General features: G+C 54.2%; 1 protein-coding gene and 1 non-coding gene across 2 annotated transcripts in view; both read right to left on the bottom strand.

Annotated features, from left to right (window-relative positions):
• Positions 1 to 12,306, bottom strand: part of Adap1 (ArfGAP with dual PH domains 1) — a 43,507-nt gene extending 31,201 nt beyond the window's left edge. Inside the window, exon 1 of the mRNA XM_026405688.2 lies at positions 12,078 to 12,306. Within this exon, the coding sequence (XP_026261473.1) occupies positions 12,078 to 12,159 (82 nt within the window). The 5' untranslated portion in view covers positions 12,160 to 12,306. The remainder of the gene's footprint in view (positions 1 to 12,077) is intronic.
• Positions 3,111 to 3,237, bottom strand: LOC113194602 (small nucleolar RNA SNORA27). The gene has a single exon (XR_003302313.1). It is a non-coding gene; the product is annotated as a small nucleolar RNA SNORA27 (small nucleolar RNA).
• Positions 12,307 to 18,077: the final 5,771 nt, after the last annotated feature.

Raw genomic sequence — 18,077 nt, 5'->3', positions numbered from 1 at the left:
GGGGTGGGAGCTTCTTATCACAGCAGCCAGGCCCCCTGACTGAGCCAGGGGTGGCTTCCCACCACTAAGTCCCTGGCCCAGGCCAGGTCTGGGTGAGCATCTGCAAGTGAATGACCACCTGAGAGTCCCTCTTTGACAGAGCCCCTGGGTTGCTCTCACCCTCACTCACTAGAGCGGTACCCAGGCTAGTGCCAGGAGCTTTGTTCGTGCAGCAGAACAGAGTTGACGTCACATGCTTTCCTGGAGAGCACATGGGGAAGGACTGATGTCCCAGAAAGGAGAGACCCAGTTCCCTTCCTGAGCTCCATCTCCTCCAGAAACCCTCACCACGCAGCTCACAGTCACTTGGCCAACGGCTGCCCATGAGGTCCCCAGCTGGTGCACAGCCTTAGACAATCTCCAGCTCATCTGTGGCCTGGGCTTCCCCGTTTGTAAGATGGGACAGTGGCATCCAACTGCAAGGGGCAGTGGGTACAAGAAGCCAACTAGGACAATCTCTGGGCTCCCGGGGACACCACTTCTCACTGCGTGGTGATATTGCAGGATTCTGCTCTGACAGTGTGTCTCCATGACCAGGGCTTCGCTTCTTGTGGCCTCATCTACCCATCTGGAAATTGCTCCATGACTGAACTAAGGTGTCAAAGGTTCCTGCCCAGCCAAGGGCTGGGGTGCCTGTGCCTACCCACTGTCCAGCTTCACAGAAGCTGTGGGGCAAGGCTGTCCAGGTCCTCCAGCAGCCGCTGCCACACTAGGCCCCTGGGCCCACTGCCTCCTTCTGCACCAGAGTTTCCCATGAACATGCCATGCCTGTCCTCCTGTCCTCCTGTGACAAGACTAAAGCCCTCAGGTCATCTGGCTTTTAAGAAAAAGTCTGCCAACCCCTGCTTAGAGGGAGAGATAAGCAGGCCCGGACAAGTGGACACAGAGGCTACAGCCACCTCTAGTGCTACCACTTCTAACAAGTTAGCAGGCAGGGCTGGATGAGGAGATGGATATCTCTCTATATACATATCCCATATAATCCAGCCATTCTACTGTTAGGTATTTCTCCAAGAGAATTCAAAACATGTCCATATAAATTTGTACATATCCAATAATACTTAAAAAGAATAGCCCAGTATGGTGGTGCATGCCTATAATCCCAGCTACTCAGGAGGTTGAGGCAGGAGGATTGCAAGTTCAAGGTCATCCTAGGCAACTTAGTCAGACCCTGTCTAAAAATGCATGGGGATATATCTCAGTGACAGGGTATACCTTAGTTCAATCCCTAGAACTGTGAAGGAGAGGAGAAGAAAAAGAGGAGGAGGAGGAGGAGGGGAGGAGGAGGAGGAGGAGGAGGAGGGAACAAGAGAGAAAAGGAGAAGAAAAAGAAAGGAAGGAAGGAAGGAAGGAAGGAAGAAAATATCATGATCAACAGAGTTTGTACCAGGAATGCAAGGTTGGTTTGATATTTGATAGTAAAATCAGTGTCATCATATTTACAGATTTAAAAGAGAAAAGCCATATGATCATCTCAATAGGAACAGAAATAGCATTGGACAAAATGCAACATCCTGATAAAAACTCTCAGAAACCTAAGTATAGAAGGAAACATCCCCACAGAATACCTCACAAAACATCTACAGTGAACTTCTCACTTCCTTGAGAGAGACTATTTTCAGTCAGGTGCAGTGGCCACCTCTATAATCCCAGATACTCAGGAGGCTAAGCCAGGAGGCTCACAAGTTCAAGGTAGGTGTGGGAAATTTAGTAAGATCTTGTCTCAAAATAAAAAAAAAGAAAAAGGGCTTGGGACATAGTCAGTGGTAGAGTGCCCCTAGGTTCAATCCCCTGTATTACAAAAAGAAAAAAGAGAAAAGATAAAGACTGAATGTTTTCATTCTAAGATCAATAATAAAACAAGACTGGGCTGGGGTTGTGGCTCAGTGGCAGAGCACTTGCCTGGCATGTGTGAGGCATTGCGTTCGATTCTCAGCACCACATAAAAATAAAAATAAATAAATAAATAAATAAATACTCATTGACAACTAAATATATTTTTTTAAAAAACAAACAAGACCACACTATTCAACATTGAACTGAAGGTTCTAATCAGTGCAATGAGGCAAAAAAGAGGACTAGGGATATAGCTCAGTTGGTAGAGTGCTTGCCTCACATGCACTAGGCTCTGCATTCATCCCCAGCACCATCAAATAATAATAATAATAATAATAATAATAATAATAATAATAATGCAAAAAAGAAAAATAAATAACAAGCATCTAGGTTGAGAAGGGAGAGATATAAAATGGTCTTTATTCACAGACAACATAATCATCTATGTAAAGAATCCAGTGGACTCTATTTTAAAAATCCTTAGAACTAATAAGTGTTCTAGGAAGGTTTCGGAACACAAGAAAAACATACAAAAATCACTGTAGTTCCATATACTAACAATAAGCAATCCGAAAATGAAATATATTAACTATCTTTTTTTCTAGTTGTTCATGGACCTTTATTTTATATATTTACATGCGGTGCTGAGAATTGAACCCAGTGCCTCACCCATGCTAGGCAAGTGCTCTACCACTGAGCCACAACTCCAACCCTCAAAATTGATTTTTTTTTAATTCTCATAAGTGTCTCATCAAAAACACAACAGCAATGCAGAAAACGGTTTTGACAGCTCCATTTATTATATAAATCATGAATCATTTACTCAGAATAACCCCACAAGGCTATGATGGCTTGATTCGTTTTTCAATTATTAATCTAATTGGAAGAGGCCTTGAAGTCAACAACCCTTTGCTGCTTTCTTTTATTAGTGCATTATAGTCATAACAGTTGGGTTCTTTTGACAAAGTCATACTTGTATGGGATTTGATTTACTCCAATCAGTCCTGGGTGCCCCGCCACCTCTCTCACCTAGTCTCCTTCCTCCACCTGTCCTCTTTTCCCTCTCTACACCCCTACTTTACAGCTATTCTTCTGATGAGGTGACAACCTCTGAACCACTAGACAAACCAAATCAAATCGCTAGTATAATTTCAAACTTCATTCACTTTTTATGCTATAAAAGTAGAACTGCTTTAATATCAGATTGTGTAAGACCTTCCAGGAAATCTATTTCAATCTGCTTCCTCTGACAGGTTACGTGGCACACACTTCATCTGCCTGAGTTTTAAGAGGACATTTCCTTTGCCCCTCTTGAATGACCAATAAAGACATCAGTCCATTTGGCAAAGTGAAAGGGGGACACCAAAATTGAAGTTTTTGAAACACCACTTATAATCACAAAATACATGAAAGGCCTAGGGATAGAGGACAAAAGATGACGAAACATAGTACACAGAAAACTGAAAAATACTGCTCAGAGAAATTAAAGAGGATCTATAGATATGAAGGGAGAGCCTGCTTGCATGACACACAGACTTTCTCCAAATTAATCTGTCGGTTCAGCTGGGCCTGGTGGCACACACCTGTGATCCCAGCAACTCAGGAGGCTGAGGCAGGAGGATCTCAAGTTCTAGGCCAGCCTCAGCAATTCAGAGAGGCCCTAAGGAACTTTGTGAGACCCTGTCCCAAGATAAAACATAAAAAAGGGCAAGGGATGTAGCTCAGTGGTAAAGCACCCCTGGGTTTAATACCTGGTACCCCCCAAAATTAATTAATTAATTAATCTATAAGTTGAATGCAGACCTATCCGATTTCTAACAGTGCTTTAAAAGCAGAACTTAAGCTGGTTCTAAAATGCAAGACAGAATTGTGAAAATGGCTTAGAAAAAGGACGAAGATGGAGAACACCACATGTTTTCAGAACCTGTGATCAAATGACAATTATCAGGGCTGGGATTGTGGCTCAGCGATAGAGCGCTCGCCTAGCACGTGTGAGGCCCTGGGTTCGATCCTCAGCACCACATAAAAATAAATAAATAAAATAAAGATATTGTGTCCAACTACAACTAAAAAATAAATATTAAAAAAACCCTGAAAAATGACAATTATCAGGACAGTGTGGCATTGACATGAAAATGGATAAGTAGATCAATGGTTCAGAACAGTGAATCCAAAAAACAGACCCACCCCTAGGCAGACATTTAATTACTGACAAAGATATCAATGAAAATCAGTAGAAAAAGAATACTTTCCCACCAGCTAGATATCATCTGCAAAACAATAAACTTCAATCTCCAGCACACCATATACAAGATATAACTCCAATTGCCTCCTAGTGCTAAATGTAAACCCCCAAACTATAAAACTTCCAAAATACAACACAGAAGAAATTTTTCTGTGATCTTGGGTTAGGCACTAAGATTTTCTTAGATACAGCACCAAAATCAGAATTGAGGGGTGGGAGGAGATAAAATGGCTTGATGAGAATTTTTTTTTAATTTTTGATTATTTATTTATTTATTTGGCACCAGGGATTAAACTTAGGGGTACTTAACCATTAAGCTACATCCCCAGGCCTTTTAAAATTTTTTTTATTTTGAGACAGGTTCTTGATAAGTTCCTTAGGGCCTCACTAAGTTGCTAAGGTTGGCCTTGAACTTTTGATATTCCTGCCACAGCCCCCAAAGCCACTAAGATTACAGGTGTGCACCACCAAACCCAGCCCAGAACTTTTTTTTTTTTTAATCTGCTCTTTGAAAGCCACTGTTGAAGAAGTCAGGCCACACCAGAAAAAAAAAAAATATTTGCAGATCATTTATCTGATAAAACAATTTGTATGCAAAGCCGATAAAGAACTATTCAAGCTCAGTGATAGGAAAACCACCCAATCAAAAAGTGGGCAAAAGACCTCAACACACTCTATCAAGACGCAAGAAAGATGCCCAGCACCCTCAGTCCCCGGGGGCAGGGCTGGCTGAGAAGGGTCCTGAGGACATTCTGGGAATGAGAAAATGTCCCGTACCTGAAGTGTGACTGTGGTCACTTTTTCCAACTCTGCGTCTAAGGTGGGTGTGTGGTGGGTGTCAGCTCCATCCCAGCAGAGATGAACTTCAAACAGAACTGGTGCATCTCTGAGCCCCCCTATCCCAGAAGATGGGCCCCCTACCATGCACTCACGGTCTTCAGGGACCCCTCCCAGACCCAGGGTGGCCCGGGTCTCCAGGTGCTGTGAGAGACCCTGGTCACCCTGTGCTCCTGGCCTTGGTGGGGGAAGCCGTGCTGTGACCCCACTGCCGGCTCCCCCCAGCTCCCCTCCTCCCAGCTCCATCCACCCTCCCTCTGACCCCCTGGCCCTGCCTCTCCCTGAGGTGACTCAGCCCCTCACCATTTCCGGGAACTGGTCTGAGGCACCCGGGCAGGTGAGGCACATCTTGGGGCTGAGCTGGGTGGAGCAGGTGTGTCCTTGGCTGGGGCCCAGGCAGTGTGGAAAGGGGGTGCAGAGGACCCTGTGGCTGGAAACTGGTGTGGCCTAGCCTGGTGGCCTTGGTCTGGAGAACTTTGTCCTTTCCACTGCTAACTCACAGGTTAGCACTGTGTGACAGTGAGTCCACCTGGCTCTGGGCGGGGCAGATGGGCAGCTCAGGTGAGAGCCAAGCTCCTCAGGGCCAGCCTCAGGGGAGGGGTTCTGGCGCCTACCACCCTTGACAGTGGTCTCTAGGGGTCTTAGACAGTAGGGCCCATATGGGGGGTGTGCATAGCTGTCCCCCAATCCACAGCACCCCACCCTGCACTGAGACACAGGCTCCTCAAGGCTCCACCTTCCGGCCTGTGTGGTGGCACCTGCTCCAACACTCCATGTCACCAGGTGTCTGTCATTTTGCCCATCCTCCACTCCCTGCTGGAATCCACAAGACAGCCATGTTGCTTCAGGGCCCTGGCAGATTTCAGTGGCAAAGGGACACCTTGGACACAGTGGCACCAGTGAACATCTGGGCCCTGGGTGGGCGAGGGGTTTGCACCCCTCCCCACCTCGCTCAGCCCTCAGCCCTTCTCCCACAAAGGCAGCACCCACCTGGCCTCCTGGGTCACTCCCATGAGACACCCCCCACAGTTTGCCACAGTCCCTCTCTCCATCCCACCACCGCAGCTGCTCCGATGGGCTCCCACGGCCTCTGCCTCCCACAGCCTCTGCCTCCCACGGCCTCTGCCTGCCCCACTGCGACTCCCACCCAGGGCAAGGCCTGGGCTCCCTCCTCTGCAAATCATCTGTGAAAGCCATATTTTTGGAACCAGCTAGAGGTGGTGGTTGCACAACACTGCGAATGTTCTAAATGCCACTGAGTTTTCACTTTTAAACGGTTAATTTTATCATATGTGGATTTTGCCTCAAGAATTTTTAAAAAGGAGAAAGAAACATTTAAATGTGGATGGCGCCCCAGTTCCACCGCAGTCTCTCTCCTGCAGGGCTTCGCTGTGCCGCAGGCTCCGGTCTCCAGGCTGCCCATCACCCACCCCCAGGAACTCCACCGCCCTCCCCAGGGCTGTGGGCACCTCCGTCCTCCTGACCGTGGGGGCTCCTGGCTCCTCCCTGCCCATCACACCCTACATCCCGGGTGCCAGCACACCCTGTTGCCTCTCAGGTCAAGGACATGCCGGCTGACCCACAGGCAGCCCGCAGTCACCTGTCTGGATGGATGAGTCCATCCATCTGTCCCACCAGCCCAGGGTCCTGCCACAAATCTCACTTCTCTTCTCACGTCTCTGCCCCGTGACTCTCCTGTGGCCGGGAGTAAAGGCAAGACCTACAGTGGCCCTGGTGGGTCCTCTGACCTCACCTGCCACAGGCTGGGACATGCTGGTCTCACCTCTTCAGGTTGTAAAGCAAGCCACCCGCCAGGCCCTGCCACGGCCGCCCCTCACTCTCACTCAGAGGCTGCCCAGGACCCTCCCCCATCCCCTCACAGTGCTCCCAGGTTTCAAGTCTGTGACAATGACACATCTGGAGGTTCTCCACCCTAAACCCAGGCACCTGGCGGCCCACCACCTGCATCCAGCGCTCCCCAGTCGCACCACTCTGTCTTACAGGGTCCCACACCTGCCTTCCCACGGGCCCACTCGAACCCTGCCCCCAGCCTCCAGAGACCCCACCCTCCCCTCCCCTCCCCCCAGGTCTTGGCTTCCCCCTTATCCCACTGAGGTTCCCAGGTGGCAGTGGATCCTCAGCCCCTCCCTCTGTCACTCCATGCAGAGCCCTCCTCTCCCCCCACTGAGGCCTGTGCCCAAGATGCAGAACATTCTAGAGAAAGACACGTCCCTGTAGAAGGTACTCTGCAGGATTCAGGACCACAGACCCTGTGGGTGCTGCCGGGAGCCGCCACTCAGCCTCGCTCTCCCAGTTCCTTCTGACTCCCCGAAGTGGGCCTTCCTGCCCCCCAGCCCCCCTCTTGGCCACGAACCCGGCCTCTTATTCAGGAGGAAACCACAGCATCCCTCCAGGCAGGCTGAGCCTCCCCAGCCCGGGTCCCCAGCTCCCCCCCAGGGGACCCCTCCCTTCCAGAGCAGAATCAGGACACCTCCAAGTGCTGCCGCCAGCTCCCAGGCTGCACCCCACGGAGCCCTGGGTGGCTTGCTGCTCCCTCGTCTCTCGGGCAGGCAGCACCCCCTTCCTGAGAGCCCAGCTCACCTGGCCAAGCTTCCAGCCCCCTGTGTCTCCCTGCTGCCATCTCCTGCTGCTCCGGGCCACCTCCTTACCTACCTTCCCTGGAAGCCCCTCCCACCTTGGGTCATCTGCTGCAGCCTGAGATCAGGGAACCAGGACCCTCAGACATCCACTGAACTTAGACCACCCTGCAGGAGGTGACACCTCTGCCCTGTGGTTCCAGAGCTGTCCCCAGCCTTCAACGCCACTTCTTCCTGTTCCTCAAACAGACCAGGGCAGAGCAGGGCCTCTGGACCAGATGTCCCAACAGCCACCGTTCTTCCTGGAGACACCAACGGCCCAGCTCCTGTCTGTCCTCTGGCCTGACCGCTCCTGAGAGGGCAGCTGTCCGTCACCGCCACACTCTCACCTGAGGCAGCGGGGCAGGTGGTGCCACCCTGACTGTGTGGTCACTTCTCTGCCTCAGTCTCCCCAGGCCCAGGCACGGCGTGGAGGAAGGCGCTGGCTGAGGCTCCGCCACAGCACAGGAGCACAGTCCCCAGCCACACTGCACAGGCCACCTCCACCACCCCTGGCACTGCCAAAGCCCCTTCCTGCCTCCAAGCACAGGTCCTCTGGTTTTGAAGAGGGATTATGCAGTGGTCTCCTAGGGAAGAGGTGACAGGCAGGTGACATACCTGCCCGACGGGCACCTGAGGCCGAGCCAGGTGTAAATGAGCTGCAGCAGCCGGCAGGGCCTGAGGTCTGGGGAAAGTTGCCTGCATCTGAGCAGTGTGGGAGCCCAGTCACAGTGCCCGCATTCAGAGAGAAACCAGTGGTCACCACGGTTGGCCCAGCAGCCTAAGAAATCCATTGTGGAGTGACCTCAGCCAGCAGCACAGACCAGGGTGCCCATGCACCCAGGGGTGAAAAGAGAGAGGCGCCGTCCAGGAGGAAGGGAGAGGCTGGGGTCCCCAGTGCTTGAGCAGAGGGACAGGCCTCCAGCCCCCTCCAGCACAGAACGGTTGCCAGCCCAGCCGTGGTGGGCAGGCATGTCGTAGGTCCTGTGGCTTGAGCAAAAGCCAGGCGAGGAGACCTAGAGCTTCTGTGGTTCGAAGAAATACTGTATCCCTGTGTTTCACAATCACACTGACACTGTTGCCTAAAGGTGGATGGAGTAGCCACCCAGCAACCACACACCTATGGGTAGGTACGCACAAGCGGGTCATTCACACCGTGGAATATAATTCAGCCTGAAAAAGGAAGGACATTCTGACATCTGCTCAAAATGGTTGATCCCTGAGGACATGATGCCCCATGAAACCACCAGTCACAAAAACAGACACCGCAGTTCCACTCACTGGAGAGCCCCTGAGTGGTGAAGTCCAGAGAGAAAGGAAGGAGCATGGTGGGTGCCAGGGGCAGGGGAGGGATGGGGAGTCAGTGTTTAGTGGGGACAGAGCTTCTGTGTGGGGGGATGAGGGGGACCTACAGGTGGAGGTGGGGACGGCTGCACAGCCCTGGGAATGTGATAATGCCACTGGGCCACAGACTCAGGCACGGTTCAGACGAAAAGTATTATATTTACAAAAAACAAACAGGTGAGCTGCTGCCCAGGGGAGGGGTGGGCCTGCCTGGAGTACCTCTTGGCAGCCCGCTGCCACCACACAGACCCCCTCCCAAACCAGGCCAAGTTCCTGAGACTCCTCCCACCCAGTGCCTCTGCCGGGCTGCCAGCAACGTCTGAGTCTGTATCGAAATCGTGGCCTCTGCCCTGAAGCCCTGGGGCTGAATGAGGACTTCACACTCTGAACCCATAGCTCCTGTCCCAGACCCTGAGGAACTTCAAGGACTGGGTCTCAGGGTGCCTTTCACCCAGTCGCTGCATGCATCCTGGCCCCCCAGAGCCTGGACCTGCCAGGGTCCTCAGGCTCAGGATGACATGCACTTTACCTCCCTGTGATGGTCTCAGACCACCTGGACTAGCTAGAAGCAAAGACTTCCTCTGTGAGCCAGACCTCCAGAACCGGAAGGCCAGGGGCTCCTGGGAGTGTCCAGGTGACCAGCATCACCTGGAATTATTGCCCACACCCCAACCCACCCAAAGAGCTCAGACTCCCAAGCCCTCCTGGCATGTGAAACAGGAAACTGTTGCAATTAGAGCAGGCACTAGGGCACCTCCTCTCTCCTGAAACCCCTAACCGCAGAGGGACTCCAGGGCATCTCCCCAGGAGAAGGGGCCCAAGCACAGTTACCCACCCATCCCAGCCTGTGATCAGAAAAGTGACTCTGACAGTGGTGGGTGGGTCCAGGTTCAAGGTCAAGGAGCCTGCTACTGGGGAGAGAAGGGGAAGGGTGTAGGAGGAGTTTCTCTGGGGGTGCAGAGACCCTCAGGCACAGCCAGCTGGTAGGGTCTGCCCAAGTACACCCCAGGGTCCCCAGCTGGTGGTCAAAGGTGGCTAGGAGTGCCCTGCTGTCCTGCTTTCCAGAGACAGTGTTGTGGGGAGGGTGCCTGGCTCCTGCTGCCATGGTCAGGAAGCACAGCCATGAGCCCGCACGAAGCCCATGCTCTCTGCCCCCTGCAATTTCATCAACACCAGCATGGCCCCTGTTGCTATATCCCACAGTGACTCAGAACAGGGACCCACACCTCAGCTTCAGCTGAAGAGCAGAGAGCCACGGGGGTCCCAGGCAGGAGCAGTGTGGTGGCCACAGCCTGGGACAAGGCAGAAGGATGGGGAGTTGGCACAGACAGCATGAGCAGGCAAGGCCGGGAATCAGGAAGCCTGGTATGCTTGGGGGGCCCCAAGTTTTCAGGGCCTTGGTTCCCCTGGTTGTAAAGTGGAAACAACCTCAGGTCTTGCCTGCTCCACGGGGCTGCTGGTCAGATAAGGCAAGCTGCTGATGTCATGGACCAATTCTGAAAAACTGGTGGCTTGGCCCAATGTCAGGAAGTGCTGGGCCTTAAAAGGGCCAAGGCTGTGCTGCAGCATCAAGCAAGGCTGTTGCAGGGCCATGGCCATGGGACTGAGGGGCCTGGGACACTGAGTGAGCAGGCATGGCAGGCCAAGGAAGCCCCTCTTCCTCCTGCCAGGCTGGGAGGACCAGGTGGTGAGAGAGTGGATATGTGGCCAGGGACAAGGCTCACTCCCCTTCCCCTGGGCATGGCCCCCCAAGGCAGGCCTGAGAGCTGACTGCCCTCCCCTCGCAGGCTCTCCCTGGCACAGCTCTCCTGAACATGTGGAACGCAGGTCTGGAGGAGGGAGGTGGGGAGTCGGTTGAGCCAGCCTGGCTGGCAGGGGCGCTGCACTCAAGAGGAGCCTCCGCCCCACTGCGCCATCAGCAGGGCCCAGGAGGCCAGGGAAAAGGCCACTTCAGCCCCACGCTCTGCCCAGCTTCCCAGGAAATCCAGTCATTGTGTCCCTTGAGGGACAATGGGCTCCTGGTGTGGCCTCTCCAAGCCAACCAACAGATCCCCAGGACCTTGGGGTGTCAGAGATCCTTCCCAGCCCAGAAGGTAGGGAGGTAGATACAGTCACAGAGCTCCTGTTCCCAGGGTGTCAGCAGGCTATGGCTCCAGCCAATATCCCAGGGATGGTGCAGGTCCCTTGGGGGCCCTTGGTGAGAGGTCTGTTCCAAGGGGCTTCAGCTGGGAGCCCCCAGGCTCCTGGTGTACCTGGTGCCCTGAGTGGGAACCTCCCACTGGGGCAGGTGGCATAAGCAGGAAAACCTCTAGGGGCCACCCTCACTCCAAAGCCCAGGGCCTGCCTGGGCAGCTGCTCAGGAGCAGGCTCAGGCTGGTATGAAAGCACAACCAAACCTCTGGGCCCACTGGACCCTGGCATCTTGGAAATCACCCAGACCACAGGTCACTAAGGGACAAAGTCTGGAGAAGTCTGGCAGGGAGGATGGAGTGTCAGGTGCACCAAAGGCCTATCTCCACGACCTCACCTGTTCTGGTGCCCCATCTGGCCTGGCCGCCTGCCCTAGAGCAGCTAGGTGCAGGGAGCTGGATTGGAGTCTGGAGTCCTTCCCCACAGGGTCCCCTCGGCTGGACGGGGTTTCCTCTCCCCCGCCCTCCCCGCCTCACCCCGCCCTGGGCCAGTAATCGAAGGTGCCTCCTGTGCCATGACGTCACCTCCAGGTAGCTGGAAGCCAGGTGGACCCCACATCCCGGCAGAACCCCTGGGGCTGCTGGCGGTCCCTTTCCTGCAGACATCCGCCCCCAGCAATTTCCTCTTTCTTTGAGAAGCCCGAGGTTTCGCAAGGCGGCTGGCGGTCCGCGGGTGACAGCGAGACACGCAGCCTGGCGGGGGAGGGGAGGAGGCGGCACAGGGAGGGCGCGAGCGGGGAGGCGCCCCAGCCCGACGCCCGCAGGTGCACTCGGGGCCGTGCCCCACCCTGGCGCGGTCCGAGCCGGGTGGCGACGCCCCCACCTCCAGAGGCGCCCTGGGTACCCCTCCCTGTCCCTGGGGCGGGCGGGCACCTGCCCGAGTCGCATCCGCCCGGCTCCATCCACCTGGATCTGCACCCACCCGCACCCAGGCGACCGGCCCGCACCTACCCGGGGCGCCGCAGTCAGCGCAGCGCGTGTTCCCCGGCCGCTGCAGCAGCTCCAGCACGGCCCTCCGCCGCTCCTTGGCCATGGCCGCGATGCCGCCCGCGATGCCGATGCCGGGCCGGGGCCAGGAGCTTCGTGTTCGCTAGGGCCGCACGCAGGCCGCCCGCCGACGCCCCTGCGCCATCCCCGCGGCTCAGCCCGCGCGCGGGTTCCGCATTCCTGCTGCCCGCCTGGCTCCACAGCCTCCCGTGTGTCGCCGCCGGCCGCCGGGCGCGGAGCTGTGCGGCGGGGCCCAGGCGCACGGCGCGCTCTGGCCGGCTCGGCCCGCGGGCGGCCCCCAGCGGCGCGGGCGCACAGCTGCGTAGAGCGGCCTCCTCCCGCGCCCAGCCGCGCCCCGCAAGCACGCGGGACCCACCCCGCCCCACCTAGCACCCGAGGAGAGAACTGGCTGGTCTGGGTGGCACCGGCTGCAGTCGCCCGTGCTGGAAGTGTTCTGCCCCCACCGTGGTCCGGCGCAGGGGACACGGGCTCCCAGGGCTCCAGATGAGCACCCCCACCCGGCGCGCGCACCGCCCTGACTGTATCCTAGGACACCCTGCCAACGTTCCTTAAAGGGAGGTGTGTGCCCAGCACTAGGGACAAGGGCGGCTCACACCCTCCCTCCTCAAGGAAGAGACAGCCAACGGGTGACAAACTCCAGGGTGACAAACTCCAGTGTGGGAGGGGACTCAGTCTGCGGCGAGCCTTCCACTCTCAGACTGTACCCAGTTCCCCACCCACCACCACCTACAAAAAATACAGGGGTAGCCAGAGGACCTAGACACATCCTTCCTGATCAGGGGTAACGCAGGGCGGGGAGGAGGAGGGTGGTGGGTATGTGTGTGTGACAGACCTGCCCGAGTAGGGTGGGTGTCTCTCCCTCTATGCATCCCAGCATCTTTTCAGATTCCTTCCATTTTTCTTAAATTATAAATGCAATCTGTTAGAAATAAAACATACCCAACTGAAAAATTAAAGGCTTTCCCCACCTGCCCCGCTGTGATTCTGAGGCCGCCCAGATTCTTAGAGCACAGCGGAGTAATCTGGTCCTTCCACCATGAAAACACCCAGTACTGCAGGTCTACCACTAGGGGGTGTTGGCTGTGCTGTGGTTGGATCCTGAATGTGCCCCCAAAGGCCTGTGTTAAAGCTTTGTCCTCAAAGAGATGGGGCCTAGTGGGAAATCTTTGACCACTGCGGGATGTGCCCTCCAAGGGACTGTGGGACCCCTGCCCCTTCCTCTTTTTCTCTTTTGCTCCCTGACCAGGAGGTGGGTTTTGCAGCCCCACATGCCAGGGTCATGGTGTGCTGCCCCATGGCAGGCCCAAAGCAACAGGACCAATCAATCATAGACTGGAACCTGCAAAACTATGAGCCCAAATGAACTTTTTATCTTTATAAGTTGATTGTCTCAGGTCTTTGTGATCATGGAAGAAAGGCTGATTGTTTTTCACTTAACAAAACCTTCTGTGCCTCCAAGTTGATATGCATAGATCTACCTTTCTTTAATGGTTGCATCTATTCAAATATGCCACTGGAAAATGATTTGCTCACCCTGTCACCAGTGCAGGGGCATGTAAGGTGTCTTCAGTCTGTTGGAATCACAGACAGGCTGTACAATGTACCTTCATACCAACATCTCTGCAAGCACTTTGGGTGGATTCCCATCTGGTGGTGTCATTGGTGAGCATACAACAGGCACGAGCATTTAAAACATTGGCAGACCCTGCAAATAGCCCTCCGTTGGTGTACCACAAGTACACCAATGGCACCCTCTCCCTCCTGTCCCTTTTTAAACTCTGCAGATCTGCAGGCAGAATGTAGCAACCCATGTTGGTGTGCATTGCTGAGGTCCTGAGTGTCTCCTTGTGTGCTCTTTCCCTTCACCTGGTCACAAGTCTGTTTCCTTCATGAGCCCGGAGCCTTTTTTGGTACAAACAAGTGGTATTTCCATCTCTGGGCCCTGTGCCAGGCTCAGGATCAGCCCCATAGTGCAAGCTTAGAGGATGTCGCTGGATGGAGACAGACTAATGCTAATGACAACTCTGAACCAAGCATCAGGGGAAATGCCCAGGAACTCGTTCTACTGAGTTGTGTAAAGAGGTTGGATCTGGGGTGTGCAAAGGTTCGAACACTCGCCCAAGGCCACGCTCAGCTCATGTGTCCACAGCAGGACTGAAGTAAACAAACCCACCAAGACCTGCACACTACACAGCACAGTTATCCAAGCCTACAGGAAAGAGATTATTCTATGGAGGGTCAGAAAAGGCCCCAAGGAGGCCTCAGAGGACAAGCAGGTATGAAGCAAGACAAGAGCTCAGCCTGAGGGAGCAGCATGAGCAGCAGTCCAGCACTGGATGGCTCTGGGGGCTGTTTGGCTTCTCTGTCCTTCCATTGACAGGAAGTAATGACGATGTCCAGGGAGGTGGGAGGGACAGAAGAATGAAGACAAAGGTGTGTGTGTGCACAGATCAGAGATGTTGAGATGTAAAAATTTCTCCAAAAAAAAAGAGGGCTAGGGCTGAGGTTGTGGCTCAGAGGTAGAGCGCTCGCTTAGCACATGTGAGGCACTGGGTTTGATCCTCAGCACCACACAAAAATAAATTAATGAAATAAAGGTATCTACAACTAAAAAAAATTTTAAAAAGAGGGCTAGCCCAGCATGATGGCACACGCCTGTAATCGCAGCAGCTCAGGAGGCTGAGGCAGGAGGATTTCAAGATCAAAGCCAGCCTCAGCAAAAGCAAGGCGCTAAGCAACTCAGTGAGACCCTGTCTCTAAATAAAACACAAGGGGCTGGGGATGTGGCTCAAGTGATAGCACGTTCGCCAGGCATGTGTGAGGCACTGGGTTCGATTCTCAGCACCACATAAAAAAAAATAAAGATTAAAAAAATAAATAAATAAAACACAAAATAGGGCTGGGGATGTGGCTCAGTGGTCAAGAGTGCCCCTGAGTTCAATCCAATGCCAAAAAAAAAATTAAATTAAATTAAAATATAGAAGGGCTGTGGGGCATTTGGCATGGCTCAGTGGTTAAGCATCCCTGGGTTCAATCCCCAGTACCCCAAAAATAAATAAATAAAGAGGGCTCCTCTGACCAAGCCCCGCAGCAGCTCCCTGGACATTCAGGATTGCTAAAGCAGGGTTCCTTTGGTCCCCCCTGGCTGTGGCCAGACTGGGTGCTCATGAACAATCCCAAAGGTAACAGCCTGGCCTAGGGCAAATGCTGGCCACGGGCAGCTCAGGATCCATGGTGCTGGTGTGGATGCCAGAAAGGCCTGCTGCCTGCTCCTGTGCAGGGTCCACCTACAGGAAGCCCTTCTGATCTGAGCTTCCTGCTCCCTCTGCCCACTGGATCCCCCTTGCCTGCCAGCCCAGGAACGCAAGGCTACACTGAAGGCCCCCAATCCCAGTTCCTCAAGCACTTGCTAGCCTGGTGGGGCCTGGACAAGACTGGTCTCTACATCCCATGGCTATGTGGCCACACTGAGCAGCCCCTAGGCTGTGAGCTCCCTGCAGTAGTTTGTTCTTGCAGCATCCCCTGAGGTTAGTCTGCATACTGCACGTAGTAGGTCTGTAGGCAGCTTTGATGGGGACACAGTCTCACAGCTCTGCAGCTGCAGGGTGAAGCCAGGGCCTTGTCCCCAGCCTATGGAGCTGCATATCAGTGTGGGCAGGGGTGGCTCTTCCCAGGGAAGGTGTGAAATGGACCAAGGCTTCCAGGGACAGCATAGGCCCCTTGGGGGAGATGGCCCTGCCTTCAGCCTGGCCACTCCCAGCAGAGCAGACACTTTCACAGGGGTACCCAGGACACTCCCCACTGGCACACTCCTCCTTGAAGCCCCCAACTGCCCACCAGAGGCCCCCAGATGAGGGGAAGAGGCCCCATCTGAAGCAGGAGGATCCCAGAGCTTTTGGCACCCTGCCGAGAGCCTGAGATGACTAGGTCCAGGGTGCTGGTGGTGGCACCCCTCTGGGGGAGTATGAAAGAAACTCTCTCTCACCAGTTCCCTTTTTTGTTATCACAAATTGATATCTTGCCGACTAGATTTCCAAGGTCCTCAAAGCAAAAATTGTTATCAGCCACCAAGAAACTTCTCTCTGGTCCCTGGAATCCCCATTCTGCAAGCTATTTGATACCAGCAGCTTTGCAGCATGATAATGAGGCTTGATTTATCTTCAGTGGCTCAGATGCTTCCGGAAGCACAGGCAGCTCAGTCTGCAACACCCCCCCCCCTTCCTATGTACCTCCCGTGAGATGGGCTGGGAATTGGCAGGATGCAGGCCTTATCATCACAGTCCCTCTCTGAACAGAAGCTGCTGGAGGGACACCCACCTTACCAGGGAGGAAGATGGCTGGGCTGACCCACGGCTCCGGCCAGGTGGAGAAACCAAGGCTGTTGAGGGAGGAGAAGATGGAACTAGGGGGCAGGGAATGCCATGGACGTCTTCCTTTCAGGAAAGTGAGGTTTGCCTTGGGGCAGGAGAGCCAGGCTGGGTGCCAGAAGCAGAGAGCAAGGAAGGACCCGCTGATGTGCCTAGTACTGGAGGTGGTCCAGAATCCACGTGTGCATGAACGGAGTGGCCCTGGCACTGCTGGTGCCATCCACAGAGGTTTCCAGCACATGCCAACTCATGCCACAGGCTGAACTGTGTCCCCCAGAGATGCGCTGGAATTCTGACCTGTGGGTCTTTGCCGGTGACATCAAGCTAAGATGAAGACAAAGTAGATTGGGGTGGCCCTAATCCAGTATGATGATGTCCTCATAAACAAGGGGAAATTTGGAGACAGAAACAGGAAAGTACTGTGTGAGACAGATACCAGTGATGGGTGTGTGAGCTGAGGCCACCCAAGATTTCCACCAACCATCAGAAACCCAGCAAGGCTTGGAACAGACTCTCACACAGGCCCCAGAGGTGGCTCCCTACGGAAGCTTTGACCCCATCTCCAGCCCCTGAACTGAGATCCGTGTCTGCCACTGGAGCCCACCTTGATGCTTGCTGCAGCAGCTGAGCAGCCACAATTTGACCTTGACTTTTTTGCAGTTGCACAAAACAGATCCAGAAACCTGCAGCCAGATAGGGACCGAGCAGTGGGGCCGTTGGGCATCTATTGTACCCATATGTTTTCTCATAGTCACCTGGGCCTGGCCTCACCCCCTTCTGGCCCCACAGGTCTGGATTTTCCACAAATTCTGCTGGAGACATGGGGTCCAGGTGGTCTAAATCAATGTAATCTGGGGGAAAAGAAGGCAGAGGGGGTCCAGCCACTCTGGAAAACTCACAACCCAGGTCAGGTGTCCTTCTCTTGAAGCCAGAGGAGCCCTGGACATGCACCTTGAAAAGCTGGACTGTGTCCCCAACTTTCCTGCCACTATTCCAGCTCAGAGCACAGCCATTGCTACTCACCCCAGGGGTCTCACCTCTTGGGCTGGGGCCCTAGTGGCTGCAAGCAGGGGCAGAGCCTAGGGGAGATATCTGGGTGCAGGGAACGGACCATCATGGAGAGAGAGCAGATATAAGACACATCTCACCCAGTGAGGTGACGCATACTTGTAATCCCCGTGGCTCTAGAGGCTGAGGCAAGAGGATTGCTAGTTCAAAGCCAGCCTCAGCAATTTAGGGAGGCCCTCGGTAACTCAGCAAGACCCTGTCTCTAAATAAAATACAAAAAAAGGGCTGGGGATGTAGCTCTGTGGTTAAGAGGCCCTGAGTTCAATCCTCGGTACAAAAAAAAAAAAAAAGATATATCTCGAGGTGGAAGTGACCCTGGCTTTGTGGCATCTGCAGGGGAGAGATAGAGACCAGAGTAAGCCCCAGTGTTTCTGCTCAGGGATCCAAGGAGGTGTGGAGCCACCAGCATAGAGGAGGTCCAGGAAGGAGTCCTTTCGGGGGTTGAGGGTATGGGACAGAGATAACTGGAGTCAGCTGGCCAGCAGGAGCCATGTGGGTCCCCAGGAGA

This window comes from Urocitellus parryii, chromosome 9 (genome assembly GCF_045843805.1).
Source record: "Urocitellus parryii isolate mUroPar1 chromosome 9, mUroPar1.hap1, whole genome shotgun sequence".
Lineage (NCBI taxonomy): Eukaryota > Metazoa > Chordata > Mammalia > Rodentia > Sciuridae > Urocitellus > Urocitellus parryii.
The sequence above is the reverse complement of the archived record's forward strand: the minus strand, read 5'-3'. Positions and strand labels throughout refer to the sequence as shown.